Here is a 27,933-nt window from a genome sequence, read left to right as displayed (position 1 = left end):
CCAAATACAATCTTCTTGATAAAGAAAGAAAGAAACAAAAAATCTCTCACAAGGGTTTACAAGGTTTGTAGTAGACCTGGCAAAAAGTGACCCGCACCCGCGGGTCCACCCAGCCCGCCCGCAAATTTGCGGGTGTGGGTCTCTTACTAGTGACCCGTTTGAAGTGGACCCGCGGGTCCACCCGGCCCGTCAAAAATGGGCCGGGCCGGGTAAACCAGCGGGTGCCCGTAGCATAAAAAAAAAAACAAAAAATGAAAATTGAAATTAGACTTTAGGTTTTAACTTTTAACTTTTAAGCCCTTTTAGAGAATAGAGACCAAGTCACCAAACCCTCGTTGAAACTCCATCTCTCTGCTGTTGTTGTCTCTTGCAAAGGTTTTAAGCCCTTTTAGAGACCAAACCCTTGTGGCCTTGTTCGAGGAATCGAGCTTCGAGCACGGCAGCACACCCTTAATCTGCTGTTGTCTCTTGCAAAAGTGAGCTCTCTCTCTCTCTCTCTCTCTATCCTTCTCTTTCTTTAAGGCTTCATTTCCTCCTCTACCTATCTGTTTTTTTGTAATCTGTCACAAACCCTAAATCTAATTTGTCTGTATTTTTACGGGACTTTGGGTATTAGGCTTTCAATGTCCTGTAATTTTACCCTAATCTAAACCATGACGTGATGCCGTTGTTGCATTCTGCAACCCTAGTCAAAACCCTTATTTTTGTTATGTACAAGAAATTTTAGAATTGAAGTTATAGTATCTCCTAAAATTAAAGATGTGGAATCCGTGATCCATGAAGGATGACATGAAAATGAACCTGCAATTATAAACCATCAATTTTGTGAATAGTCCCTTCACTTATTTGACTGCCATCGTGAAGTGTGGTTTTACTCATTCAATTCGATTTTTTTTATAACCGAGGGTGAAGGGGGGATTAAGATGCCCAAGAAATAATTAGTTTTACTAAGTTGTTTAAGGTTTATGTAACCATGATTTTAAATTTTCACCGAAACCAACACAAAATGACGGCTTTTGTTTCAATCCCAACCGAAACCGAAATCAAAACAACCGAAATACATAACCAAAATTCTGCTAATAAAACTCGAAAAATTCTTGCCCAGCATAAGCAGAGCAATAGGGGCATAGGGCTAAGAATCAATTTTTCTCTATAAACAATATTTCATTCGTTCTTCAAAAACTCAAGCGTGGCCCGAATTGGTACCAATATGAATAAAAAAACCCTCCCTTATCACTGATTACTGATAGGTTCGGGTCATTGATTAACTATCATACAGTTGAATATTTTAAAGATTATTGTTCATTTATTTTTCTACCAACCATTCTTTTCATTGTTCCTTGTTCACTTTGATAACACTTCTTGGTGTCAAATACTTTTTCTCAACAGAAGTCTGTAGTGAGAAAGTTATTATCTCACTGTCCCTCTCTATTCGTCGCAACGGAAGTGACAGGTATAGCTTCCTAGTTCTTTCATTTTTTTTTCCAATTTCTTACATTATTACTGTGTGTGTGTAAGAGGACTTTTATTATTGGTTTCTATATGTGATTTCTGTTTATAAATTTCTAATAGGATATTCAATTTCAATGGAATCTGTGAACAAGAATCCCACTATTGGTGTGGCCAATTTGTCCAATGATGATGATGATAGCCATCTGTTGCTTCATAATTTGTCTAACAGTGAAAATCCTCCGGCTAGTGAAACTCTTTCAAATAAAAAAGCAACTATTTGGGATGATTATGAGAAATATAAGGATTCTTCTGGAAAAGAAAGGGCAAAATGTAAGTGGTGCAAAGTTGTATCTTATGCCATAGGGAGTAATAGTCATGGTACCACAAATTTGAGGAAACATCTCACTAAATGTGCAAAATACAAGCATATGAGCATGGATGTAGACCAAATGCTATTTGATCAAGGGATGAAATTGCGTAAGTTAAAAATTTGTCAAGAGACTTACCGTGAGAAAATGGCTATTTCCATAATGAAGCATAACTACTCATTCTTAATGGTTGAACATGAAGGTACAAGAGATGTTCATAGTTATTTGAATTTAGATGTCAAACCATATTCTAGGAACACGGCGAAAGCTGATTGTTTGAAAATATATAAGAGGGAAAAAGAAAAGCTTAAGCTTGCTTTGGGTAAATTTGATAGGAGGATTTGCTTTACTTCGGATGTATGGTCATCAATTACACAAGATGGGTATATTTGTCTTACGGCACACTTTGTTGATGAGGATTGGCGTTTGCATAGTAAAATTCTTAATTTTTATCACATTCCTCCTCCACACACTGGTTTCCTTTTGTCGGAGAAAATTTTTCAATTCTTGAAGGAATGGGGAATTGAAAAAAAAGTATTTTCTCTTACATTAGATAATGCTTCTACTTGTGATAATCTACAAGACATATTAAAGAATCAACTTCGTATTCAAAATTCTTTGTTATGTGGTGGTGAGTTTTTTCACGTGCGATGTTCGGCACATATCTTGAACCTCATTGTTCAAGATGGATTGAAAATTGCTAATGTTGCGATACAAAAGATTAGAGATAGTATCAGGTATGTGAAAGGATCAGAGGGTAGGTTGAGGAAGTTTGCAGATTGTTGTGCACAAGTTGGTATTGTGACCTCAATGGGTTTGCGCATGGATGTTCCCACTCGATGGAACTCTACTTTCTTCATGCTTGAATGCGCCATCAAATTTCGTACTGCATTCGTCCATTATGATCTTATTGAAATGGGTTATATTTATTGTCCATCGGAAGAGGAGTGGGAAAGAGGGGTGAAAATTGCCAAATTCTTGAAACCATTTGCGGAGATGACTAATCTTGTATCCGGTTCCGAGTACCCAATGGCAAACTTGTACTTTATATGTGTGTGGAGAATTCAGTTGCGTCTATTTGAGGAGATGATGTGTGAAGATGAAGTTATTAGTGATATGGCTCAAAATATGTACCCAAAGTTTGAGAAATATTGGGATTCTTATAGCATTGTTCTAGCCATGGCGGTTGTTCTTGATCCTAGGTACAAGTTTGAATTTGTGAGATTTTGCTATAATAAGATCGATTCACATACGGCGGAGGGAAAAGTGTCATTTCTCAAAGGGAAGTTATTTTCACTTTTTCAAGAATATGTTGATCAATATTCCACGCACGATAAAGATACCACTTCGGTTGGGACTAATGGCACTCATTCCTTCACCGATGATATTTGTGTAAGTTACATAATTCTTGTCGCATTACATTTTTTTTTTAAGTTTCAATTTTTTTTGTACTTGATATAAAAATTGCAATGATGTAGGAATATGACTATTATAGAAAACGACGAAATGTCAGCAAGAAGTCGGAATTAGACCTTTACTTGGAGGAGCCAGACTTTGATCCCAAAGAACATCAAGTTTTGGATATTTTAGAGTATTGGAGAAGCAATCGTAGTAGATATCCCATACTATGTAAGATGGCACGTGATATCATGAGCATACCAATAACCACTGTTGCTTCCGAGTCGGCTTTTAGCATTGGAGCTAAAGTCCTCACAAAATATCGAAGCACGCTTAGTCCGGATAATGCACAAGCTTTGATTTGCTCTCGAAATTGGTTATTTGGCTATGAAGTTCAAAGTAAGTGTAAAATTTAATTTATAACAACACAACATTTATTCATTTTATAATAATATTTACTTCATTATTTATATTTGTAAATGTAGGTGAAGGTCCGAGTGATGATCAATTAATGGTGAAATTTTTCGAAGATGGCACTTCGGAAACAAGAGACCCCTCAATTGTCGATGGAATGGAAGGGATATAGCAACTTCTTTCGCTTTGGTTGCATTTTGTTTGATGTTATCGTGCGGTTGCATAAACTTTGTTTTGTTTGTAAGATGTAGACCTATGCACAAGAGCTCTTCCACATGCATCTGGTGGTGTTGAAGCCTATTGTAGTGTTGGAGATATTCCACATAAGAGCTCTCCCACATGCATCTTATTTTAGATTGGCCAATCAATTTTGAATTTTCAAGTTGCCTGTTGGATGTTGTAGTGGACTTATGCATCTTATTTTAGATTGGCCAATCACTTTTGAATTTTCAGGTTGCCTGTTGTAGTGGAATTTTCAGGTTGCCTATTGTAGTAGACTTATGCATCTTATTTTAGATTGGCCAATTAATTTTGAATTTTCAAGTTGCCTGTTGTAGTGGAATTTTCAGGATGCCCGTTGTACTTGGAATAGACTGAAGGTATTTTCATATGCTATTCTATTTTCATTTTCATTAATGTGTTCTTTGATGTGTATTATATATTATCTTGAGTTACTGATGTTATTTCTATTTATTTACTTTCCAAACCCCCACCTTTTTGGGTTGCTTGACTTAAATGTAAATTTATGCACCATTCACATGCTTTAGGTATTAAAAGGGATCATCTCAATAGCAAGAGAATCAGTTTTAGAGCATTGGCTTGGTGAGAAAATCGGTAACTGAATACTTCAGTGCCATATGCATGTCTCCTAACTCTCCTAAGTGGTACTCTGCCATTGCTCAGGTCAAAAGTCTTAGACCATCCACAGCCGTGATTTCTCATCCACTGTATATGTTGTCTACATCACCAAGATTTTTGGGGGTGACACAAAACAATGAATTGAAAATTGGAAGGAGATGAAGTAGTTTAATATTTTGCATGTTTTGCAGAAGCTCTTTGAAGAATGGCAACAGGGAATGAGAAATAAGAGAAGTTCTCAGCTTTTATGGTGTTTGTCAAAGTTATCTAGAAAACTAGAACAACGGGACCTTGTCTTCATTGGAAACAAATTTTCTGATTTTGGTCTAATTTGTCACAGGCACTTTTATGGTGAAATGATGGACGAAATGTATTCTTCTACTAGCTTTTATGCTCTGCATATATCAATTACATCTTTTGTTCATGCAACAATTGCTTGTGTTCAATTAGTATTTATTGTAATATAACCTTAGTTTCTGTTAAGCCACCAGTGTAAGTGTAAGCAGGAGTTTTTATTTAGTGTAAGCCCATACCATACGGTGATCTAAACTGTCCATTTGATGGGCCACAAATAGATTGTGCCTAAACAATCATTCCCATACTGATCTATGGAGAAACGGCATATTATAAGTTGGGCACAGCCCTATTTCCATTGTGGCCCATCAAATGGACGGTTTGGATGGACCGTACAGTACCTTTTGATTAATACTGGACTATATGTATCGGGCTTACACCATATAAAATCCATATTTCTTGTTACCAGATGTGACTGTATGGCCAACCACTGGATGGTGTAGATCTGATAGACCCAACAAATGGACTTATTAATGAATGGAAGGATTTTCTTCAAAAGGGAAAATGTGATCTTTCTTGTCAGTATGGGTGTAAAGGGATTGAATTTGAAGCGGATATGGCTAGACAGTAGACATCAGTTCATAAGCACACAGAACAACACCTTAGTTTCTGTTAAATTTACAAAATTTTCCGGGTTACCCGCGGGTTTACCCGCACCCGCCCGGGTGGGGTCCGGGTACATGAAATGGCTACCCGCAGAATTGCGGGTATTTTTTACCCGTACCCGTTGGGTCAGTACCCGCACGGGTCGTACCCGTACCCGCACGGGTTACCCGTTTGCCAGGTCTAGTTTGTAGAAGATGTACAAATTTGAGCCTAATGATCCAAATCCTAAATCTAGAGGATGAGAGGCATAAACAAGCTTGATTCACTCTTAGGATATTCCAATAGGTTTTTAGAGTGTTAAGATTGATGAATGGGAAGTTTAGAATACCCATATATATAGAAAAACCAAATATGACCGTTTGAGGGGCATAGTGGTAAATCTGGCAAACTCCCCAACGGCTATAATTTCTTCCCGAAATAGTGGTCTCGGAGTTCCGAGAGATTTGCTCGGAGTTCCGAGAATTTCTCTCGGAGTTCCGGGAATACAAACAGAAGTTAGAAAAAAGCTACTGGACCAAATATCGGAGCTCCGAGGAATTTCTCGGAGTTCCAAGAAGCCTATATGCAGCAGATTTTCAATTCTTGTTTCTTTATTCATTTGGGCTTCCAACTCTACACCAAGTTGGGATTGTTATGAGGGTTCCAAAGTGTTGGAACACCACATGGACAATCTCTTAAATATTTTAGGGTGTGTGAGATTAACTTTATTTATGCCTCTAAACACCTAAACTACGATTGGATCTTTACATTCTAAGTCTGTCATCTCCCCGCCTCGGTACAAAGCGCGCAATGGTCAATAATCAAAAAACCCCTTCTTCGCAAGAAATCAATAGTTTGAATCCTCTCCAAGAGAGCCGCCCAACAATAAATGCACACCCTAGGAGGACCTTGGATTTTCCAAACCGACTTCAATCTTCAATTGCTTCAAGTCTTCATGCGTCTTGGATCTCCGATGTCTTTGGCCTTTCGAATGTGGTCCAATGAGAGCTTCTTGGCCTCAATCCAAGCAATCTTGTCTATATACAATCATGATCTACAACTTAGACAATCAAAACACATTAGTAATATAAAATCACTTGTGTATTGGAATCATCAAAAGAAGATGGGAATGCCAAGGTGGGAACCATTGGGCTTACAATCTCCCACTTTTTGATGATGACAAGCACAAGAGATTTTCCAATAAAAGCACACATATATTTCCTTACACTAGATTTTTCTCCCCCTTTGGCATCAATAAAAAAGATGGGGTAAAAGAAAATCAAAGGGATAAAATTTTCAAAATTAAGCTCCCCCTTTTTCAAGGAAAAAGACAAACATAAAACTCCCCCTATTTAAAGTTTTTATTCAACACAAGAGGGGATATTTAATTAACCATAAAAAGATATTCAATTTTAAGTGCAAGCCCCTAATCTAAGAACATATGAAGAGAATCATATGGGGGCTTTGGGAACCCACGCTTTCTTGGTTCCACCAGAATCCCTATTCTTATATGCACATTGGAATTGGTAATGACCATTGATTCCACAATAATGGCATCTAACATGAGGGTTAGATAGACTAGTCCTATCATAAAACACATGATTAGGTCTATGACTAACCTTCTTCAAGATTATGTTAATAATTTTATCACCATTTAGGAATCCATGGAGACATAATCTTAACCTTGCATTTTCATTATGAAGATGGGTTATTTGACTTAGAAAATCATTAGTGTCATCTTCATAAGATTTGGAAGAGCTTGCCACATTATGAAATTGTGCTAATTGGGAAGATTTCTCATCCAAAATACCCTTAAGGGTTTTAATCTCAAGTTTAAAATTTTCAATTTGTGCTTGAGATTTAGATATGGAAGAAGATGACTCATTTTTTAAAATATCAAGTTCATTTTCTAATTTTGAAATAGATTTTTTAAGAACTTTATTTTTTGAAATTTGAGAATGCAAAGTAATGCACAATTCATCATAAGATATGTTTTCACTATCACTACTTGATGAATTACAAGAGGGGTTAGAATTTACCTCATCTTCATGGGTGAGTGCCATGAAGCAAAGATCATCTTTATTAGCTTCCCCTTCGCTTGAACTTTTGCCCGACGTACTTGACGCATCCCAAGCAGCGACGAGACCCTTATTCTTCTTCCAATCCTTCTTCTTTCCCTTGTACTTTGAGGAAGATGAGTTGAGAAGAGGGCACTCCGGTCTCTTGTGACCCGTCTTCTTACAATTATAGCATCTTATAACTCCCTCAACTTCATTTTCTTCTTCTTTTTATCCTTTTTGTGCTTCTTTCTCCATAAGCTTTTGAATTTTCTCAAAGCTTCTTCTTCATCACTATCTGCCTCACTTGAGGATGATGAGTCTGCTTTCACCTTGAGTACTAAGGATCTACTCTCTTTTTCTTTTTCTTTTGGCTTCTTCTCCTCTTATCGGTTAGTGAGGAGCATCTCATGAGTGATAAGAGATCCTACAAGCTCCTCCATGGTTAGCGTCTTGAGATCCTTTGATTCTTGTATAGCGGTGATCTTTGGATCCCAATGTGGAGGAAGTGACCTAAGCAACTTACCCACAAGCTCATCAGTAGGATAAAATTTACCAAGATTAGCTAATTCATTTGATATGTTAGAAAATCGGGTATACATTTCGAAAATACTTTCATTTTGACCCATTCTAAACATTTCATATTTGCTCTTTAACAAGTTTATTTTGGAATCCTTGACTTGTGATGTTCCCTCATAGGTAACGGCAAGAGTATCCCAAATAACCTTGGCGGAATCAAAAAGAGCTACTCTATTAGACTCCTCCGTAGATAAGGCGCAAAACAAAGAGTTTATAGCTTTGTAATTTAAATTTGCATGCCTTTTCTCTACAACATTCCATTCTTCAAATGGTTTGGAAGGCAAAGTGTATCCATTTTCAACAATATGCCAAAGCGTATCGAAAGAAGATAGATGCGCATCCTTATCTTCCAATGTCCATAGTTTGACCCATTAAGAAAGGAGGTCCAGTTGTGGAATGGCCTTTCGGAAGTCCGGTTCCATTTATGTTTGCCATTTCACAATTAGAAGGTTGCCAATGATCTTATGATCTTTCCCTTATTAAATTTATAAAACAAATTTTTCAAAGATTTTAAGAAAAGAAAATCTTTTAAGAGCCAAGGCTCTGATACCAAGTGAAATTCCAAGGGTAGGCCCGAGTACTATTCTAATGGCAACTAATGAGGAGGTAAAATTAGGTTCCTAACAAGTTTTAATCTTTTGAAAACTTCTAACCCAATTTTGAAGATTAAGAGATCAAGAATGAAAATTGAGCACACAAGTTAAATCCTAAGTGCAATGCAAATGTAAAGCAAGAGATAAGAGAGAGTGTACCCTAGATTTAAATTGGTTCGGTCCTCCAACGTGAGGCCTACACTCCACCAACCAAACCCGTTGATGGCTTCACTATTTGATATTCTTAACTTCAGCAAAGATCGGTACCGATTACAATTCCATTTGCCTTTAACCTTGGTGGCAATCCTCACCATGGAGAGTCGGCTCCGCTTCTCCGAACACTCGCCCAAATACAATCTTCTTGATAAAGAAATAAAGAAACAAAAAATCCCTCACAAGGGTTTACAAGGTTTGTAGAAGATGTACAAATTTGAGCCTAATGATCCAAATCCTAAATCTAGAGGATGAGAGGCATAAACAAGCTTGATTCACTCTTAGGATATTCCAATAGGTTTTTAGAGTGTTAGGATTGATGAATGGGAAGTTTAGAATACCCATATATATAGAAAAACCAAATATGACCGTTTGAAGGGCATAGTGGTAAATCTGGCAAACTCCCCAACGGCAATAATTTCTTCTCGAGATAGTGGTCTCGGAATTCTGAGAATTTCTCTCGGAGTTCCGGGAATACAAACAGAAGTTAGAAAAAAGCTACTGGACCAAATCTCGGAGCTCCGAGGAATTTCTCGGAGTTCCGAGCTCGGAGCTCCGAGAATTCTCTCGGAGTTCCGAGAAACCTATATGCAGCAGATTTTCAATTCTTGTTTCTTTATTCATTTGGGCTTCCAACTCTACACCAAGTTGGGATTGTTATAAGGGTTCCAAAGTGTTGGAACACCAAAAGGACAATCTCTTAAACATTTTAGGGTGTGTGAGATTAACTTTATTTATGCCTCTAAACACCTAAACTACGATTGGATCTTTACATTCTAAAACGACTTCGATCTTCAATTGCTTCAGGTCTTCATGCGTCTTGGATCTCCGATGTCTTTGGCCTTCCGAACGTGGTCCAATGAGAGCTTCTTGGCCTCAATCCAAGCAATCTTGTCTATATACAATCATGATCTACAACTTAGACAATCAAAACACATTAGTGATATAAAATCACTTGTGTATTGGAATCATCAAAAGAAGATGGGAATGCCAAGGTGGGAACCATTGGGCTTACAAGAAGAGGAGATGGGGTTATGGATTGAGACGAATCTGGGAGTTAGAGCGGGGTTGAGGTGGCGGGTTGAAGATGGTGGATGAGGTGGTAGCGGAGATGAATGGCTGGTAAGGTGGCTTCGTTGGATTCTGACGAGGTGTGGTCGGAGAAGAGGAAACAGAATAGGGTTTGAAGATGAGGTGAGTTTCGGGGGTGAAAATGGGAGTGCGATGGAGATGAGGAAGAATATGGGGATTATGGAGGCTCGGTGAGATGGGTTTTGGTGAAGAAAGTTGTGGTGGTGGCTTGGCCGGTGGCAAGGGGAGTGCTCGGCCCTCTTTTTCTTCTTCTCCGATCTCTCTCTGCTCTTTTCTCTCCTTGGCTGCCCTCTAAAAAATAAAAATAAAAAGCCCTCCCCCTCCCACGAGCTCTCTTTTGGGGTTAAGTAGCTAGGGATTTTTTTCTCCTAGTTAATCCCAACCCTCCATCCATCATACTCCTTTTCTCAACTGTCCATCTCTTTCCTTTGCTTTAATACTACCCTAGAAACCCTAGAAACCTAGAATGTTCTAATTTAATCCTGCCCTACACCTCACCCTTTTGATCCAATGGCCTATGCTCATTACTTGGGAAGAAAGCAATATAAATTCTCAATAATGCCCTTTTGGAGAGGGATATTTTACCCTTCTAAGAAACTCTAATTGTTGGCCAATTGATGGGAAATGATAAAGTCACACCCCCCGTTCGCTCCTTAGACAGCCTTTTTTATAGAAAAAAAAGTAACATATTTGCAACCACATTCTTATCTGGACAGCCCCCTTCTAGTGGGATTATGACTACTCTTTTTGGCAAAGGGGTGGGTGGGCTGTCCAGGGTAATAAGAGGGACAAATATATCATTTTCCTTCATCTTATCTGGGGGACCCTTGGTTAGATAACTCATACCCCTTTTCACAAATGACATCAATATAGCCGTGCTTGATAATCGCACTAACTCAACCTGTCTTTTCTTCCATTTCTTGTATGATTTTTTCTGAAAAATTGCAGGGACCCTCTCGGGATATGAACAACCTGTGGGGAAATTTGTACCAATTAGTGAACACTGTGGATCAATAAAATTTTGGGGTTTCTTCGCATTTGGGTTCGATTCCTCGGGAATTTATTCAATTTCAAGATTTTATTCGAATTTGGGGGAAATTGGGGGTCAGGTCAAAATGGGGTGTCTACACCGCGGGCTGAGAGGAATGGGAGAGTTGCGACGGGCTAGGGGTGACCGTGGTCGTTGGGGGCTCTTCCTGCCTTGAGGGCTTCTCTCTTGACGTTCTCTTCTGTCACCACCACGCTCAACATATCTCGTGAGATAACCCCTTTGAATCAGTAATTTGATTTCTTCCTTAAGCTACCTGCACTCATTGGTGTCATGCCCATGGTCTTTGTGGAACCGGCAATACTTAGATTTATCACGCTTGTTTCCTTTTGTCAGCATTTTGTCCGGCAAATTTAAGGAAATCTTCTTCTTTGATTGCGGCCAGTATGCGGGTCCTTGATGTATTGAGGGGCGTAAAATTTTGTTCCCTTTCTTCGGGGCTTCTCTCCTTTCTCAAGGGCTTATCGTCCCTACGTTTCGTAGGGTTCTTTTCCTCTTCTGAAATTTTTCTCCTCCCTGAGTCCAGGGCTGCCAACGTTTCTTCTATAGAGATGTACTCTTCCGCCCCCACCATAAGATCTGCCAACGAGTGGGGATTTTGGCGAGCTACAGTTCAGCGGAACTCGATTGACTTTGCACCCACAAGGAGTGCATTTGTAGCGGCGAAAGGTCTAAATTCGGGACTTGCAGGGCTTCTCTGTTGAATCGGCTTACAAATGCTTTTAGGCTTTCCCCATCCTCTTGTCTTAGAGCCATTAGCGACGTCGAGGTCTTGCGCGGCCTTCGATTGCTCATGAAGTGCCTGACCAGGTCGTCATCGAATTCTTCGAAACTATCTATAGAGTCTGGTTTGATCAGGGAGTACCAATCTCTTGCGGCTCCCGTCAAGTTGGTTGGAAATGCCCTACAGAGGAATCTGTCAGAGGCTCCGTGCAAGAGCATCATGGTTCTGAATGTTTCCAAATGATCTATTAGATCCGTGGTCCCATCGTACTGTTGGACCGGAGGCATTTTGAACCCTTTTGGTACTAGTGCGTTTAACACGTTATATGTGAAAGGATGTCCGTTGGAGAATGGCTTCATAGAGGACCGATGGTGATTTTTAGCCAGTTCCTCGATTCAGTGGTCAATCTCTTCAAACCTTTGCAACACGGGATCAATTCTTTTTTTTGTCCGACTACATGGTCTGGCTTTCCTTTCTACAGTGGGGCTTGCCGCTGAATCTGAGCGGCTCTCCGGACTCCTTCTGTGACGACCGGATCTCTGTTGCTCTGCATGACCGGCTCGAGGCCGGTGTCGTTGCACCGATCGAGACCGATATTGTCGATGAGGTTCTGTCTGCGCATGCCTTGTTCTGGAGTGATGGTCACGTCGCAAGTGAGAGTGATGAGTCTGATCACGACGGGGCGGCGCAGGCTCTTCCACTGGCGGATCCATCCTTACCTCTGGGGGTTGGGAGACCTCAGGGGGAATGCCTTGAGAGACCTGTTGAACTAAGTTCTTGTACTGATCGACCAGTGTCATTATTTGTTGAAAAAGAGTCTGAATTTGCTCGGGCGTAGGAGCCGAGACGGGAGTCGACTAAGCGGGGCCCGGCTCCGCAACTGCCGGAGGAATAATGACCCGCGAGGCGAGTCGCTCTCCTCGAGTTGCTTGATTTGGTGTTGTTCGAACCACCCGAATAGGGGGTGCTCAGGTATTCTTCCATCCTGCCATTTTTCTTGAGACTTAGAACGGCTTTTTGTTCATGGTCCCACGGATGACGCCAATCTGTTGTGCCCAAAATTGGTAACAGATAAGGCAGTGACGTAAGAGCTGACTTGGCGAATCCTGATTGCTGAACTGGTTGAGAGGCAATGACCTGCACAGTGACACACGAGGTCAGAAGGCCAACCCGGAGTCCATGCTCCAAACGGGTACTTCGACACTCAAGTTAGTGAAACTGAACTGTCAAAGCAATGAATAGTGATTTCTCGGGATTCGAGTCCCCCACCTTGTCTTTATGAGGGCTATTTATAATGAGGGCTTTGGGTGTTAGTTTACCATTTTACCCTTAAGGACAGGTGTCAACCTGCTAGTGGATCAAGTCTTGCCCATGTTTCCTTGCCCTTGGACAGGCGTAGGTCTAGGGTTGGGTGAGGGGAATACATGATTCCCTCTTTGGAATGGTGCAATGACTGTAATACCCTTTAGGGAAAGAGGGCTTTATGGGTTTACCATGGTGCCACATGTCGTGTGGCAATTGGAGCTTTTTCTTATATCCCATCAGGGTTTATGTTCTAGAGTTTGCTTTTCACTAACTTGGTTTATTTCCTAATGTCAGAATTGTTTTTTCATTTTATTCTTCATCTATGCTTTTTTAAAAATCTTACTTCCGTTTTGTCTGTATTGGTGCCTTTAATGTTTTTTTTTCAATTTGAGTTTTTTCCTTTTGTACAAGACTCATCGCCATATATTTGTGGTTATTGCAAGAGCGGAACGCCCCAGCTTGATTGCAGCTAGGCCGATGATAACATGAAACTGCAATTAGTGCATATTGATGGATCACAATTTGTTGAAAATTCCTAGAAGAATGTTCCTTAAATGTATTTTCTTTCCTCAGTCATATTCATGGTGAAATTTAATAGTTTCTAGAAAATTGTGAGAAATGTTTGGTTAGAATTTTATTTGGTCGTGTAATTTGGCAACTCAATTCCTAGACCATTTAAGACCTGACAACACCAATAAGAGAACTAATTTGTCTATTAGAACGGGTAATACATCTTTTCCAATAAAAAGATGTACTAAAATGGTTCCAAAAAAAAACACAGAATTTCACTATCCAAAGAGTTGGAAATAAAGAACAAACAAATATTGGACTATTTTGCTGTTAAGTTAGAAGAATTTTCTTTTTCAAGATCATAATTTTTTTCATTGCCATTGCCCCGTGCGATGGACGGGACTACAACTAGTTTACACTATAGCCCTACAGAATGAGCATTTTTTTTAATCATATGAAGTGGGCCCCACTGTACTTTTTGAAAAGTACTGGACTTCAACTCCACACAGCATATAATATCTCAAAAACACTATTCCACGAGTTTTTATATGATGTAAGGCCTTACAACAATACGGTATGGGTACCACCCTTGATATTTGATCCAACAACAGCTCACTTTTCGAGAAGCTGCTGGTGGATCAAACATCAAGGTTGGTACTTCCCGTACAAGGGCCTTATTGTTCTAAGGCCTTGCACCACATAATTTCTCCTATTCCACTTTCCCCACCCTTATAATACATTTCTCACTGTTTGAAGGCAACAAAAGCATGAATCTTCCTTCCCGAACAATAATAGCCCAATTTTATTCTTGGGTGTGATAAATTCGCACCCCCTGTTTGACGTGAAAAGCAATAAAGTCGGACGCTTTTTTAGGGCAATTCACGATTACAGTGGTGCGAATCATCCTAGAGGGGGTGCGACTTTATCACCTCCCTTATTCTTTCAGAAGCCAACATATCCATCCTCGTTACAATTTACAAAGCAACTTATTAAAGAAGTACAAGCTTCAACAACCCTCTATATCAAACCCAAAAAATCAAAACCACCCTACCCGTCACTCTCACACCCAACGTTCCCAAATTCAAAGTAGAAATTCACTTGCCTCCTGCTCAATCAAAAGGGAAAACAAAAAGCATTTCCTATAAAAAAAAAACCCCGAAACATTCAAACTTCAAAATCTACCACGCTTACATAAAAGAAATATGATCAGTTGAGTTTCCTCTTCTCCAAAATCCATTTTCTAATCTTGCTGAAACACTCTGCATCTAATCTTGCATACAATCTCCTCAATTCCACATATCCCATGATCAAGTATCTATCAATGGGATCTTCATACCTTTCATACAACGCAGGAACAGTAAGAACAATGACAAGGCCTGTGAGGAAGAAAATGAAAAGATTGTTATTGTAAAAATATTGGCAGACAAGAAGATAACTGTAAGAAATTGGTGATAATTTAGTACTTACAGTTACCATTCCAAAAAAAAAAAAGTATTTATGGTCAAGATAGCAACTCTAGGCAGAATACATTTTACTCCTCTCCGCAACTTCAGTCTTGCAAATTCATGGGTTCCAATATCAAGGACATATTTTAGAGCTTACCCTCAACTTTGAAATCAATATAGCTGCTTTCCATGACTCAGGTAGACTCTAATATTTAGGAGCCAGAATGATATACACACACAAAGGCAAGATAAAAAATAAATAAATAAACCTCAAAGATCAGTCTTTGGATGTCTCCAACTTAGCGGAGTAAAAAATGAACTTGCAATTTAATGAAAACAACAGATTGAGTCAATTTTCAAACAGGACACTCTTTTCATATATTGATTTGGTCATGGTAAGGAGCTGGGCCAAATTGACTTTGATTATGTAGAACTCTGAGGTGATGAGGAAATATTTGAGTATTTATATAGGCAAGTCCTTAGATACTAAGAAATAATCAAGAGAAATGAATTGAGACAGCTAGAATGAAAAACAATCCCTGCAACATCCCTGAATGGGCCCACCCATAAAAAGAAGGGACTGCATGCATTACATCACCAGATTTGTTCAGCAAGTGTGCATAATAGGACTTATTGGAATGATTTTTCCCATCCAACATTGACGGAAACTAAAGACCATAGAATCGAAAGCTTACTTGTGTAACCCAAAGTGAGGACATCAGTACAACCACCAATAACCGAAATCAGCCATAGGCAAGCAGCGACCTTGAGAAAAAGCTTTGGGTCCTTTCCAAGGGCAATATTGTGAGAGACTGACAACAAAGTGTTAACACGAGTACGCACAAGAGCTGCTGCCTCATTCACCACTTCTTCGGTCAGTTGCAAATTTGGTAATGGTGGAGGTGGCCTGTATTCAATATCATTTATAATGCAAGATTTCTGATCAAGATTTACTAACCTTGCATAAATCAGGAAAATCCCACACACTGTTACTAGTATCAATTACTAGTATTTTCCATTTCAGAAAAAATATCAATTACTAGTATTTTACAAGAGGCACATAAGATAAAAAGCATGAGAAACTTTTTAGCTCTAAAAAACACACATAAAGAAATGCAAGAAAAACTCATATATCATGAGAAATATCACACTAGGTTCACAAAAGATTTTCCTTTTGTACCTGACTTCATGTCCCAAAAGTCCAAAACAACTTATATATGGAAACTGTGTCCAGTATTACTCAGAGTTTGTACTTAATCAAAGGCTATGTCACAAATATCTCCAATATTTTCAAAATATAGCGTTTTTATCGCGAGATTTTGATAAAACAACAAAATCCTGAACTAATCCCGAGATTTTAAAAATATGGCGATATTTTTGTTTTTATCATAAAATATCCCGATAATATCGCGATATTATCCCGATATTTTTATGATATTTTTATTTCATATTTTTTTCTTAAATTTAACATTTTTATATATTTTTTAAATAATTTTAATTTTACCGTTTATTTCCCGATATAAACCCGAAAAAATTAATAAAATTTAATATATCCTGAAATTTTCCTTTGCCGAGAAATTCCCAAGAATGACAATTGTGACATAGATCAAAGGTCCCCCGGTATTGCTTAGGATGGAGGGTGGATGTTGGACAAAGGCTAAATGGGTGACATTATCTATTAACTTCATGTTCAATGGTAATTCCAGTAATAATCTAAAATGTTTAAAATTTCTTAATTATAGTAATAGTATTCAGTAATTTATTATCGGTGGACTGATGTCAATAGTGGCAACAAGGATGTCAGCTTCTAGATAAATCAACTTACAGCTACCTGCCTATCTTTATTGTTCCTAACAATCATTAAACAGTTAACAGCCCCATTCTATTTCATCCTCTTTCTTCATAGAGTTACTAACATGAATAACTCTCATGTAATGGTTTACAGCTCTGAAGTCTCTAAAAAGCAATACTAAGGGATTAGCAATGCCCTTTTTTCGATCATAAGTTTTTCAACTGAATTTGAATATAATCTTACACTAGGGATATAAAATATGAATAAAAGTAAATGACTTCTGTTTCTAGATCATTCGAACAAAAAGGGCAGTGATAAATCGATCCCCAAATATCTTAAATTGACCCCCTATGTGTCTTTCTCTCTCCTTTGGGTTAGAGAGAGAAAGACACATATGTTTCGTTTGGTTGCACAAAAGTTCGGCAGCCGTCGAAATTTGGTTTGGTTTTGGAATTCCATTCCACGTTTGGTTGCCAAAATGCATTGGACTCCCATTGATTCCCCTGGATTTCTCTCATGTAATAATTGCTTGTCTCTTTCTTGTCCCCTCATTCCAAAAGCAAAGAATTATGGTTGAATTTTCTAGGGAATGATGCTGTCTCTCCATCTCTGTCTTCCCTCTCTCCTCTCTCCATATATTGGTAATGACACCCCCTACTTTTTCTCCTCCTCTCCCATTATTTGCCGCGCAACCAAACACTACTACACAATTTTCCGAGTTAATTCTAGGGAAATCAAAATTCTTGTCTCTTCCCTTTGACTTCCGATTCCACTACTCTCCGAGCCAGTCCAAGCAACCAAACGTAGCAATAGGGGGTCGATTTATCACTCCCCAATAAAAAATGTAATTGCCTTTAGGGTATGATTGTGTGTCCGCTCACTAAAACCAATCATCTATTATAATATTTGTTATATAAAGGGAGATGATCACCACCGCGCCACCCCCCCCCCCCCCCCCCCCAACGTGAATTGTGGAAAACTAACACTTTTTTACGTCAAATCATGTTAAAAGGGGGCGCATAATCCTACAGGTGGGCAAAAAAATCATCGCCCTATTTATACTATCATAATATGTTTAACCTTATTCACTGTTAGACACTCTAATTATGTATTTGAATGTTCATTTACTCGGCCTTGGCAATATGTAGATGACCTTTGAATTGAGTGCTCTAACTTCTGAGCAATTGATGCAGTGCCAGCTTGGCAGCCACGTCATTCCTAGGTTGGCTTGGCATGAATGTTTGAAATAGATGCTTGGAAGACTTCCTACAACTACCTTATTTATTAGTCCTAGTAAGTTGTATTTCATTAAGGAGTCTAGTAAGTATTGTTTCATTCACTAGTATTCTGGTAAGTTGCATTTCATTGTGTCTAGTAAGTTGTGTTACATCAAGCATAGTTTCAAAACTCCCCCGCATCATCGTGGACTCCACAAGTCGACTCCCTTTTACCTTGGCCGTGTTCCTCGTTTTGTTGCGGCATTCCGCATTTTGTCCTACAAAGTCAATAAAAACTGCTTTGACACTCTCGAGTAATGACTGCACCGACTAAGTAGTCAACCACGTCGTGCCGAGTCTACTAGGATTTTCTTTGGGTGCGTTTTGACCTGTATCCATGTTTTGAATCACTGAAGTTCAGTTAGCATCCATGTTTTGAATCACTGAAGTTCAGTTAGTAAGTTGTGTTATTAAAAATTGTAGTCGTTAATGTTCTGGGGAGAGTCCTATGCAAGAATTCTATAAAATATGTTGTAGGAGATGGAACATAAGGATTTTGGACAAACTGATAACATTGATAATATATCAATTTGGTTGAACATTGTACCTGTTTCCTTTCTCCTGGTTGTCTTCTTGAGTTCTACTTTCTCGTTCTTCCCTCTTAACCAAAGCTTATACCATTTCACAAATTGTTATATGTTCTTGTCAAGCTATTTTCCATAAGATGATTTATGCTGACAAGTGGTAAATTTAAATGCTGAGAAAATCACCAGGTATGAAATAAGAGATCAAATTCACATAAAAAACTCTTCTAAAAAAAAGTTCACATAACAAAAATCTCTTCGACTGCAGAACTGGAATGCATGTTTAAAATAGATTCATTCAAACAGTTCATTTACTAGAAAGCCAACCTTTGTTTAAAAGGGCGGCCCAGCGCACGAGGCTCCTGCCATTGCGGGGTCTGGGGAGGGCTAGATGTACGCAGCCTTACCCCTACTTTCCAGAGAGGCTGTTTCCGTGACTTGAACCCGTGACCACCAGGTCACAATGGAGCAACCTTACCGTTGCGCCAAGGCTCATCCTCTGAAAGACAACCTTCGTTTAATTTTCAAAAAAAAAAAAAAAAAAAAAAAAAACCCAAACGAAAAAGTCACTTGGACCTTAAAGCACATGATTCTGTCTGCTTGAGAATACATTTGCCACTTCATGGTTTTACCATGCATATTGGTGTGGCAGTTCTAAAACATTTGGGCTCAATTACAGAAGATACATTTTCAACACTGAAAAACTAAAACCCAAGTTTATGAAGACAAAATCATCAATTCGTAATATAAAAACTTACCAAGCATTGATATCAGATAATCCACAGCTAAAGAAACACATGAACACGCATTTATACCAATTAATAAAGCTTGACAAAATCATGGATCACCTGTTGAGGATCGCAGCAGCTTTTGCCCAAAGAAAGAGAATGACAAACAAGAGCAGGAGAACATTGGCAAGAAGTGACAGCAGTGTATAACCAGATCTCTCAAACACTACCCAAGCAGCAAGCGTTACGAATAGTATCCCGACTGTTAAATTTCTTTGCCTCCACAGCATCACATCCGCAACTGTTAAACAACATCATAAACCCAAGCTCCTTTAAACCCCAGAATCAAGAACATAGCAGCATAACCCTAAATCTCAATGAAACCAGATGATCATTAATACAAAAAATTTAGAAAAAAAAAACTAGAAATAAATTGGCAGTATTCCTCAAAACAAATAATCCTCTATGGATCTCATAACAGTCACCCTAAACCCCAATAGCTCTAAAAAGCACAGGCTTATAAAAAAATAAATTGCAATGAAACCTATTCAGAAATCAACGATCTGATTCTGTTCATGCCCAAAACTTGCCCCCGTTAGCTACGTACGGTGACTTCTGTAGGAGCAGGAAGAATTGAAATCCGCTTTCTTAGCAGGTGCATATTTTTTATTTCATATGTGATATTCCTCTTCGCTTGAATAGTCCGTGACGGGATAAACACATGATTTCTGAAAAAACTTTCAGTACGCTGACATTGCACCACTGGGATATCTCGGACGAAAGAGAGTCTAAATAGGCCGGAGGCAACGCCACAAGGATCTTTGACTTCTCCGGTGGTGCCAGCAGGGATAGACTTTTGGATATGCGGGAGGAGCAACTTGACAGGTATGAAGAAGAGACCATTGCCATCACCTTCGTGAGAAAAAAGGGGTTTGGAGATCAGAGAGACGAAGTAGACTTTAGAGAAAAAGTGCCTCTTGTGCCGGTAGTGGGGAAAGCAGCTGAGAGAGCAGTCAAAGAATTCACCAAACCAAATTATTGTTCTAGAATGGCTATTCCTCATTGTTCTTTTGGTTTCGTATAATGGATCTTTGTTCGCACTTTAAAAGGGTTGACGTTTTCTTGGAGAAAATCGAAGGCCTCACGACGAATATGTAAGGCGAAACAGTAAAAATGTTTTCGATTCTAGGCTCTGCGATTAGGATGTCGAAAAGCCTCTCTTGGACCTCTCACGTTCCTTGTGTCTATCTTTTCTGAAAAGTGGGTCTTCCTAGTGGGCTCGGCACCACTAGCCGTTACTGATTTGTGCATCTTTGATCCTGATTGGGGGAGGGATCCCCCATTTTTTTGAATGGTAAAAAAATCATATTCAAATAAAGAGAAAGGTATAAAATCCATCAGCTGAGATGGTCAATACAAAAAGAAAAACGCAGAAAATAGATACAAATACAATCCCCTCAAGGAGGAAGAAAATCAAAAATCTCCAAACTGTCCCTAACGACCCCATCCCTGGCAACCCTATCTGCCTCACAATTCGCCAAACATCTAACGTGGTAGAAAGAAACAGCTGATCCTGCTACCCGGTTGATCTCATCCATCCAATGCGCAAAGTGCCATGAAGTGCTTCAACCATCATATTAAGTTGAGGAATCACCATCCACTAAAACTTGATCTACATTAATCCTTGGAGAAGTGCTCTTAGCTCTGCCTCATTAGAATCCGCAACACCAATGGGCCCGAAAAGGACCACTTTGTCAATCCGCTGTGATCTCTAGGGACTCCCCATGTTCCAGATGGCCTCGCGTTCTCCAAACTAGCCCCTCTCATAGAACCTCCAGAACAGACCTCTGAAGATCCTAGAAAACATAAAGCCCTAAAACGAAAAACAGAGATCCAAAAATCCCAAACCCAACAAAACCCTAAAATCCACAAAAAAACAGAGACCGGTAAAAATTAGACTTGAGATCAAATCCAGTAAATTCAGATCTGAACCCCATCATCTAACCAAATTCTCTTCATCAATTCCACATCCAATGATCCAATAAAAACCCAACACCAAAGAGAAAACCTAAAACCAGATAACCCTATGTTCTGAAACCCAAATTCAAGATCAAAATTGCAAAATCCCAAGCAACTAATTTCTTACCAATTCCTTCTCCGAGGATCTGATGCACGGTTCTCTCCCTATTAAATAATCGAGCAGAAGAATCCATGGATCAATGTTGAAAACTGGTTGTTTTGAGAGGGTTGTAAAAAGCGGTTTTCTCCTTTTTCACTTATTATCTTTTGTTCTTTGTTTGCAAGGATTTTGGAATAGAAGTGGGAGTGGTTTGGGTGGTGGAGAATACCAGAGAGTGGGGTTGCCGGGATCTGAATCCAGCCTAAAAGCGTGAACACTCATCATCGCTTTTCTTTTGTTTGCCTTTTTAGTTGAAAAATGAGATAATGGTTTTCTATCCGATTTGGCTTTGGGTTTGGTAAGAGACAGAGAGACTTTCACTTTCCATGCATGCGGCCTTTGAATCTGCTTTCTGCTACGCAGACTTCAGAGATCTTTTCGTTTTCCTTTTTTTTACTTTTACTTTACAGCATGACTGTGAGGGCAATTGCGTCATTCCCCAAGTGATGTTCCCTTTGTTACCTTTGTAGTTCCTAATACTTCCAAAGCGAGCAAAAAAAACAGGTGGGGACGATTATACTCTGATCTTAACCGTTCATTTGTTAGTCTAACAAGAAATTTAATCCCTGGTTCCGATAATATGACACACCTTCATCTTTAAAACGAGATTTGCTAGCGTCCATCGTAGAAGGCATTTCGCAGATGGCCTGTTGCATGTGAGAGCAGCCACATCATGAATAAAGACAAAATCTGTTGAAAAGTGAGCCGGTGTGATAGCTCTCACATGCAACAGGCCATCCGCTTCTGCGATGGACACTAGCAAATCCATGTTTTAAATTTCGACCGAAATCCAGTGGAGACTGACACCGAAATGGTTTTTTATTTCGGCCGAAATCTCGGAATTTCGGTCTAAATTTAAACTGAAACCGGTATCGAAACCGAAATTTAAAACCTTGAGCAAATCTCCTTTAAAACACTTCTAAAGTAGGTGTTGACTAGTAGGGGTGTCAGTTTGGGCTCGGGCTCGGAAAGTCGCTCAAGCTTGGCTCGAATCCTTAACAAGCTGAGCTGAGCCGGCTGGTCTGGCTCGTTAAGCTTAACGAGCCGAGCCCGAGCTAGGCCAGGCTCGGCGGGCTCGGCTCGTTAAGGATTTAATACATATATATATATATATATATATATATATATATATATATATATACACACACACACACACACATGAGAAAACTGTTTGTGCGCTTAAGCGCATGAAAATTTTGGTGCGCTGAAGGGGTTTTTCAAAACACATGAATGAAGTGGGTCCCACTATCGAACGAAAAAAGAAAAACCCAAATCAGACTCTCGTCTTCATCGTCTTCTCTACTAGCATCTCTCTCTCTCTCTCTCTCTCTCTCTCTCTCTCTCTAACATCGCAGACTCTCAAGCTCTCTCTCTCTCACCGATGCCTCTCCTCGTTCTGTAGCAGACTCTCAAATCGCACTCTCTCAACCTCTCTCTCTCTCTCTCACTGATGCCTCTCCTCCTTCTGTAGAAAACCCAAATCGCACTCTCTCTCTCTCTCTCTAAGTAAATGTTCTCTGCTTTCTAGGGTTTGAAAACCCAAATCAATTTTGATGTCCGAAGTCCAAACACGATCAATTTTGCAAGAAGAAAAACCCAAATTGCGATGCCTCTCGTGTTCATGCGATCGTCTGTAAAAAACCCAAATCGCCTCTCTCTCTCTCTCTAAGTATCTCTTCTCTGCTTTCTAGGGTTTGAAAACCATCGAAAGCAGTTTTCCACAGAAATCTCCAACGCGGCTACGGACCATCTCCGATTTGTAATCTCCGGGTTTGAAATCTCGGATTTGTAAAAAACCCAAATCGCCTTTCTCTTCTCCCCCACGGCTACGGAGCATCGATCGAAGTGAGTTTTCCACACAAATCTCTCCTTCGAGGTGAGTTTTTTTTATTTCTTTTTTATTCTCTAGCAATCACAGAAAACCCCTAGATAAGGGCTTCTAAATCTAGTTTCTGGTTTATTATGTGGTTTATGGTATTTTCCTGTGTGAAAAAATTGGGCTTTTCTTTGTGAAAAAATTGGGGTTTTCTGATTTGTGAAAAAAATGGGATTTTCTATGTGTGAAAAAAATAGCTCAATCATTATTTCTGAAACGCCCACAATCTGTTTGATGAAATGCCTAGAAGAAGAGGGAAAAAATCACGGTTTTCTGTCTTGTTTCATTTTCTTCCTTGACTGTGTTTTTTTCTTGTTTCACGAAATTTATTTGTGGAATGCCCACAATCTGTTTGATGAAATGCCTAGAAGAAGAGGGAAAATATAGGGGTTTACTGATTTCTATGTAGGGAAAAGTATGGGTTTTGTGTGTAAAAAATAATATGAGGTTACTGTTTTTTTGTGGAAAAATCAGAGGTTTACTGATTCTGTGTACGAGAGAAAATAGTTTTACTTACTTTTATGTTGTTTGGGACTATGTGAATTTTTATAATACCAATTATCTTGCAGTATGTATTGAAACATAATGGCATCTTCAACCAATAATAGTGGTACGGTATGCGATGAATTGGACTCGAACTTATGTTATTGTAAAAAGCCACTAGTTCGAAGAATCACTCGGACCAACAAAAACAATAACCAAGGCCGTCCGTTTTTGGCATGTGCTGATTATCCTGTGAGTAAACTTGCAATACTTGTCATCTATTTTGTTTTTTGAAAAAGTTGTTGGAAAACTTCTGGGAATGTAATGTTTAAATAACATGCAGGGCCACAATTGTAAATATTTTCGATGGGATGATGAGGCCGGGTCAGGTAGGGAGGAAAGGTTCAACACCGGATGCGCAGATGATGGCGAGAAGGGGATAAACGAAGAACATATCAAAGCAGTTGAGAAGGAGATTGCCTTCCTCAAGAATGAGATCGCCTTCGTAACGCATGAGATCGCCTTCCTCAGGAATGAGATTGTCTTCCTGAAGAATGAAAATAGCTTGCTTAAAGTCTTAGCAGCTATAGGGATTTTGTTCTTCTTGTACCTTGTTCATGTTAAAGCATGAAATTTCGATGCTTTAAGTATTAGTCTTGGTAGGTTTTTTTTTCATCTTTTGCTGGAAATGACAGTTGTAAATTGGGTTGAAACATGATGGGGTTGTTTACAATGTAGTTATTTTCATGGTTGGAGTTGAAACATTGTTCAAGACATTCTTCTTATTTCGGGTAAAACTGTTGTGCAATTTCCCCATCTCTATGATTTCTCCTGTGACATGCTAGTTATTTTGTCCTCCTCAAATAAGGAGGGACAAAAAAGGTACAAAATGTGGAGTAATAATGCATGTCAGATTGGGGCTTCAGCCCAACTCAGTGAGCCCAAACTCCATCAGATTAGACTTCAAACAACGTAGGTCTAAATGATTTAAATTATTTTTAAAAGGGCTGTTTGAAATCTATTCACAGCTTGTTAAACAATGTAAAGCAAGGTGAGTTAGTCCAATTATCAAAACATGGGAAGTGATATATTTGTCCCCTTCCCTTCCCTTCCCTCGGCCACCCTCTTCTATTGTAAAAAGATTAACCAATACACTACAGGATATGTGATATTGAGGAGATAGTTATTTTAGTCCATCTGCAACAAAACTTCCAGGATATGTAACCTTTGCTCTTTAAGCTTTCTACAGCTTCCAAAAAAAGCGTTGCCCAGTTACTACACTTCGACAGAGTATCAAATGGTGCAAAGCTATCACTAGTAGAGTCACTTAAACTTTTTAGGGCAAGGCATATGGCCTACCTACATTGGGTTCAAAACCCCAAAAATTATTTTGATGGGCCCTAACATGAGTGCCCATCCATTTAGGAGGGCCCATTCATCCGACAATAGAGGGATTGGATTTAACTTCATGAGTTAGGTGGATTTAACTTGATGGAAAGTCATTCCCTATATGGGAAATGATATGGAAACCGAGAGTACCACCAATGAGAACATGCCATGTGTTCAAAAAATTTACTTCTCTATATTTTTTATTAGCCATTGATTATTGTACTGTATGATTTTTTTTATTTTTTTATAGGAAATGATATATTTGCCCCATTTTTTACTTGGGACATCTCCCTCTAGCGTAAAAGAGTAGTCATAATTATGCTACATGGGGTTGCCCCAGGTAAAAATATAAGGGGTGAATATATCACTTCCCTTTTTTCACTTGGGACCCACTTGATGGAAGGTCCAATTGGGCCTGTCTCAGCTAGTCTTTTATTATTTAACCACCTGTGTAAGGTTCTTACAATTCCCCAAAAGCTCGCAGAAGCCACTTAAAAATGAAAGAAAGAATTGTCAACTGGTGACAGAAAAATAACAAAATAGTGAATGGGTGACACCTTTTTGAAAACTTGTGAACGGAGGTTGAAACACCTTTTTCTGACATGGCCTTTTACCCAAATACCCCTCATGGCAAAAAGAACACGTTATAGTAGATTTTTCTCTCTCTTACTTTTCACCTACCAAAATTTACAGCCAACCTCTTGCAAATTTCTCCATTAACGCCTGAAACCCACGAAGTGTAAGTGAAGGTTAGTAGCTTATCTACTCTCTTAGGATTAGTGCTTCCATTAATGCGTTTGAACCCTGTGTTTAGTGTGTGATAATAACCCTGTCTGTATTGTGTGTGATAACCCTATCTTTATTGTGAATGATAACCCTATCTTATAACCCTTTTAAAATGGTGACTTAGGGCTTCTGCTTCTATTATCTCTGAAACCGTTCTAATAGAGTTGGTACCCTACTAATAAAGTTGGTATTAGTGTTTGATGACCCGAATATAGATGGTTTATGTAAACCCTTTTGTACATGAATCACAATTTTTTGCACTTGATAATCCCTTATTTGCTGTTGGTAAGTCCCATATATTTACCTGATAAACTTGTTTCGACACTTGATACACCTCGGAGAGGCTTGGTAACCCCATTGGAGGGGGTTGAAAAGCCCTTGTACATTCTTCGTAATTTCCCTTTTACTAAAAAAAAAACAACTTATAGTAGAAATTTCTCTCTCTTACTTTTCACCTACCAAAAAAGACCGCCAACCTCTTCCAGATTTCTCCATTAACGCCTGAAACTGACGAAGGGTGATTAAAGGTGAGTAGCTTATCTACTCTCTTAGGATTTGTGGTTGTATTAATGTGTTTGAACCATGACATTATTGTGGGTAATAACCCTGTATTTATTTTGCTTGATAACCCTGTCTTATAACCCTTTCAAAATGGTTAGTTAGGGCTTCTGCTTCAAGTATCTCTGTAACCCTGCTTTATAACCCATTTATTTACCAGATAAACACTCGGTACACCCCCGGAGAGGCTTGGTAACCCCCTTGGAGAGTGTTGAAAAGCCCTTGTACATTGTTGGTAACTCCCCTTCTATGTAATTGGTAATCCCTTTAAAAACTTGAAAACCCCCTTGTGTAGAGAATTGAAAACCCCTAATTTGCAACTTGATTACCCTTTACAGAAGCCTCCATACGGACTTGAATCCCCTATTAGGTAGCTGATAATCTCTTAGAACACCTTGTGGACTGACTTTCAAACCCCCATTGAGGTAGTAAAACCCCCTTTAGAGTCCATAACCCCACTTATGAACTTGGTAACCCATTGTGTACACTTGAATACCCCTCAAGAAGATATGAAGATCCCCTTTTAGCAACAACTCTGTTTAGAACCCCTATTTAGAATTTTATAAAAATGTCCGAAACAATGGTTTCTCTTCTTTTACACTATGATGGAGATTTGAAGGATGATGTTTCTTGGGAATACGTAGGAGGGAAGAAGACATTGTTATCTGTCAGCCGCGGAATCAATTTCGACGAATTTGAAGCTGCAATCCGAAGAAGGATTGGTGTTATAGAAAGGCAGGTTTTACTATCGATAAAATGTCGATATGTTGTGGATCCATATATAGTCACTTTAATCGACGTCAATGATGATGATGTCCTCCAAACAATGTTAAGGATGTTTGACAGATACATGTCCAATTCTGTGATGATATACATAACTAAGAGCATAAATGACAAATGTATTAATTCCTTGAATTCGTCAATGCTTACCCCAAACAAACTCTACACTAGAAGACCCTCTCTTAATCGTAGCATTCCTTCTACTTCGATTCCGTCCCAAAAATGTCTTCGTTTTGAAGTGGATTTGCAAAAAGACTACGAAAGTGAATTTGATGGGAGATATGTAAGTGAAGAGATCAAAGGTGCTCCAGCAGAACCTGTCATAAGGTATTGTAGTTCTTTGGCAATGTTTCAATACTTCCATATTTCAATTTTAATTCATATGGATCCAACTTGATTATATATTGCCGAACTATGCAGGTATGAAATTGACTTAAATGAAACATTGGCAAGTGATTTGTATGGCAACCATATTAGTGGAGGTATCGATGACTTCCAAAATGTGGGAGATCTTGAAGTGGACTTCAGTAATGTTTTTGAAGACGATTTCTGTGTGAGGGGTTTAG

The 27,933-nt window shown here is 39.0% G+C and overlaps 2 protein-coding genes and 2 long non-coding RNA genes across 8 annotated transcripts in view; 3 read left to right on the top strand and 1 right to left on the bottom strand.

The window, feature by feature from the left end:
• LOC143856470 (uncharacterized) overlaps positions 1-13,648 on the top strand; it is a 55,038-nt gene extending 41,390 nt beyond the window's left edge. Inside the window, exon 5 of the long non-coding RNA XR_013238214.1 lies at positions 13,484-13,648. This is a non-coding gene — a long non-coding RNA (uncharacterized LOC143856470). The remainder of the gene's footprint in view (positions 1-13,483) is intronic.
• Positions 359-4,941, top strand: LOC143856594 (zinc finger BED domain-containing protein RICESLEEPER 2-like). Of its 4 annotated transcripts, none has more exons than XR_013238286.1 (4): positions 2,808-3,212; positions 3,299-3,617; positions 3,704-4,535; positions 4,682-4,941. XR_013238286.1 is itself a non-coding variant. In XM_077366860.1 (3 exons), exons 1-3 carry the CDS (start codon positions 2,817-2,819, stop codon positions 3,802-3,804), a joined length of 816 nt encoding a protein of 271 aa, XP_077222975.1. In that variant the 5' UTR covers positions 2,808-2,816; the 3' UTR covers positions 3,805-4,940. The 4 variants fall into 4 exon arrangements, 1 of the variants encoding a protein (XP_077222975.1); XR_013238285.1 differs by having other exon boundaries at positions 3,704-4,231; positions 4,400-4,940; XR_013238287.1 differs by lacking the exon at positions 2,808-3,212 and adding exons at positions 359-476; positions 1,393-1,453 and having other exon boundaries at positions 3,299-4,940.
• Positions 13,649-14,507: 859 nt separating the features above from the next.
• On the bottom strand, positions 14,508-21,857 carry LOC143856244 (reticulon-like protein B12). 2 transcript variants are annotated; one of them, XM_077366404.1, is made up of 4 exons: positions 21,665-21,857; positions 19,437-19,617; positions 15,691-15,902; positions 14,508-14,926 (listed from the first exon to the last, which is right to left on the bottom strand). In XM_077366404.1, the coding sequence occupies exons 2-4, from the start codon at positions 19,604-19,606 to the stop codon at positions 14,757-14,759; spliced, it is 552 nt and encodes a 183-aa protein (XP_077222519.1). In that variant the 5' UTR covers positions 19,607-19,617; positions 21,665-21,857; the 3' UTR covers positions 14,508-14,756. The 2 variants fall into 2 exon arrangements, with proteins under 2 accessions (XP_077222519.1, XP_077222518.1); XM_077366403.1 differs by having other exon boundaries at positions 21,463-21,853.
• A 1,843-nt stretch (positions 21,858-23,700) lies between these two features.
• Positions 23,701-24,630, top strand: LOC143856584 (uncharacterized). The gene is made up of 2 exons (XR_013238277.1): positions 23,701-24,106; positions 24,198-24,630. It is a non-coding gene; the product is annotated as an uncharacterized LOC143856584 (long non-coding RNA).
• The last annotated feature ends 3,303 nt before the right edge of the window (positions 24,631-27,933 follow it).

Source organism: Tasmannia lanceolata, unplaced genomic scaffold (genome assembly GCF_043159265.1).
Source record: "Tasmannia lanceolata isolate RefF3 unplaced genomic scaffold, GAP_Taslan_0.1 ptg000023l, whole genome shotgun sequence".
NCBI lineage: Eukaryota > Viridiplantae > Streptophyta > Magnoliopsida > Canellales > Winteraceae > Tasmannia > Tasmannia lanceolata.
This window is presented reverse-complemented; position numbering and strand designations above follow the sequence as displayed.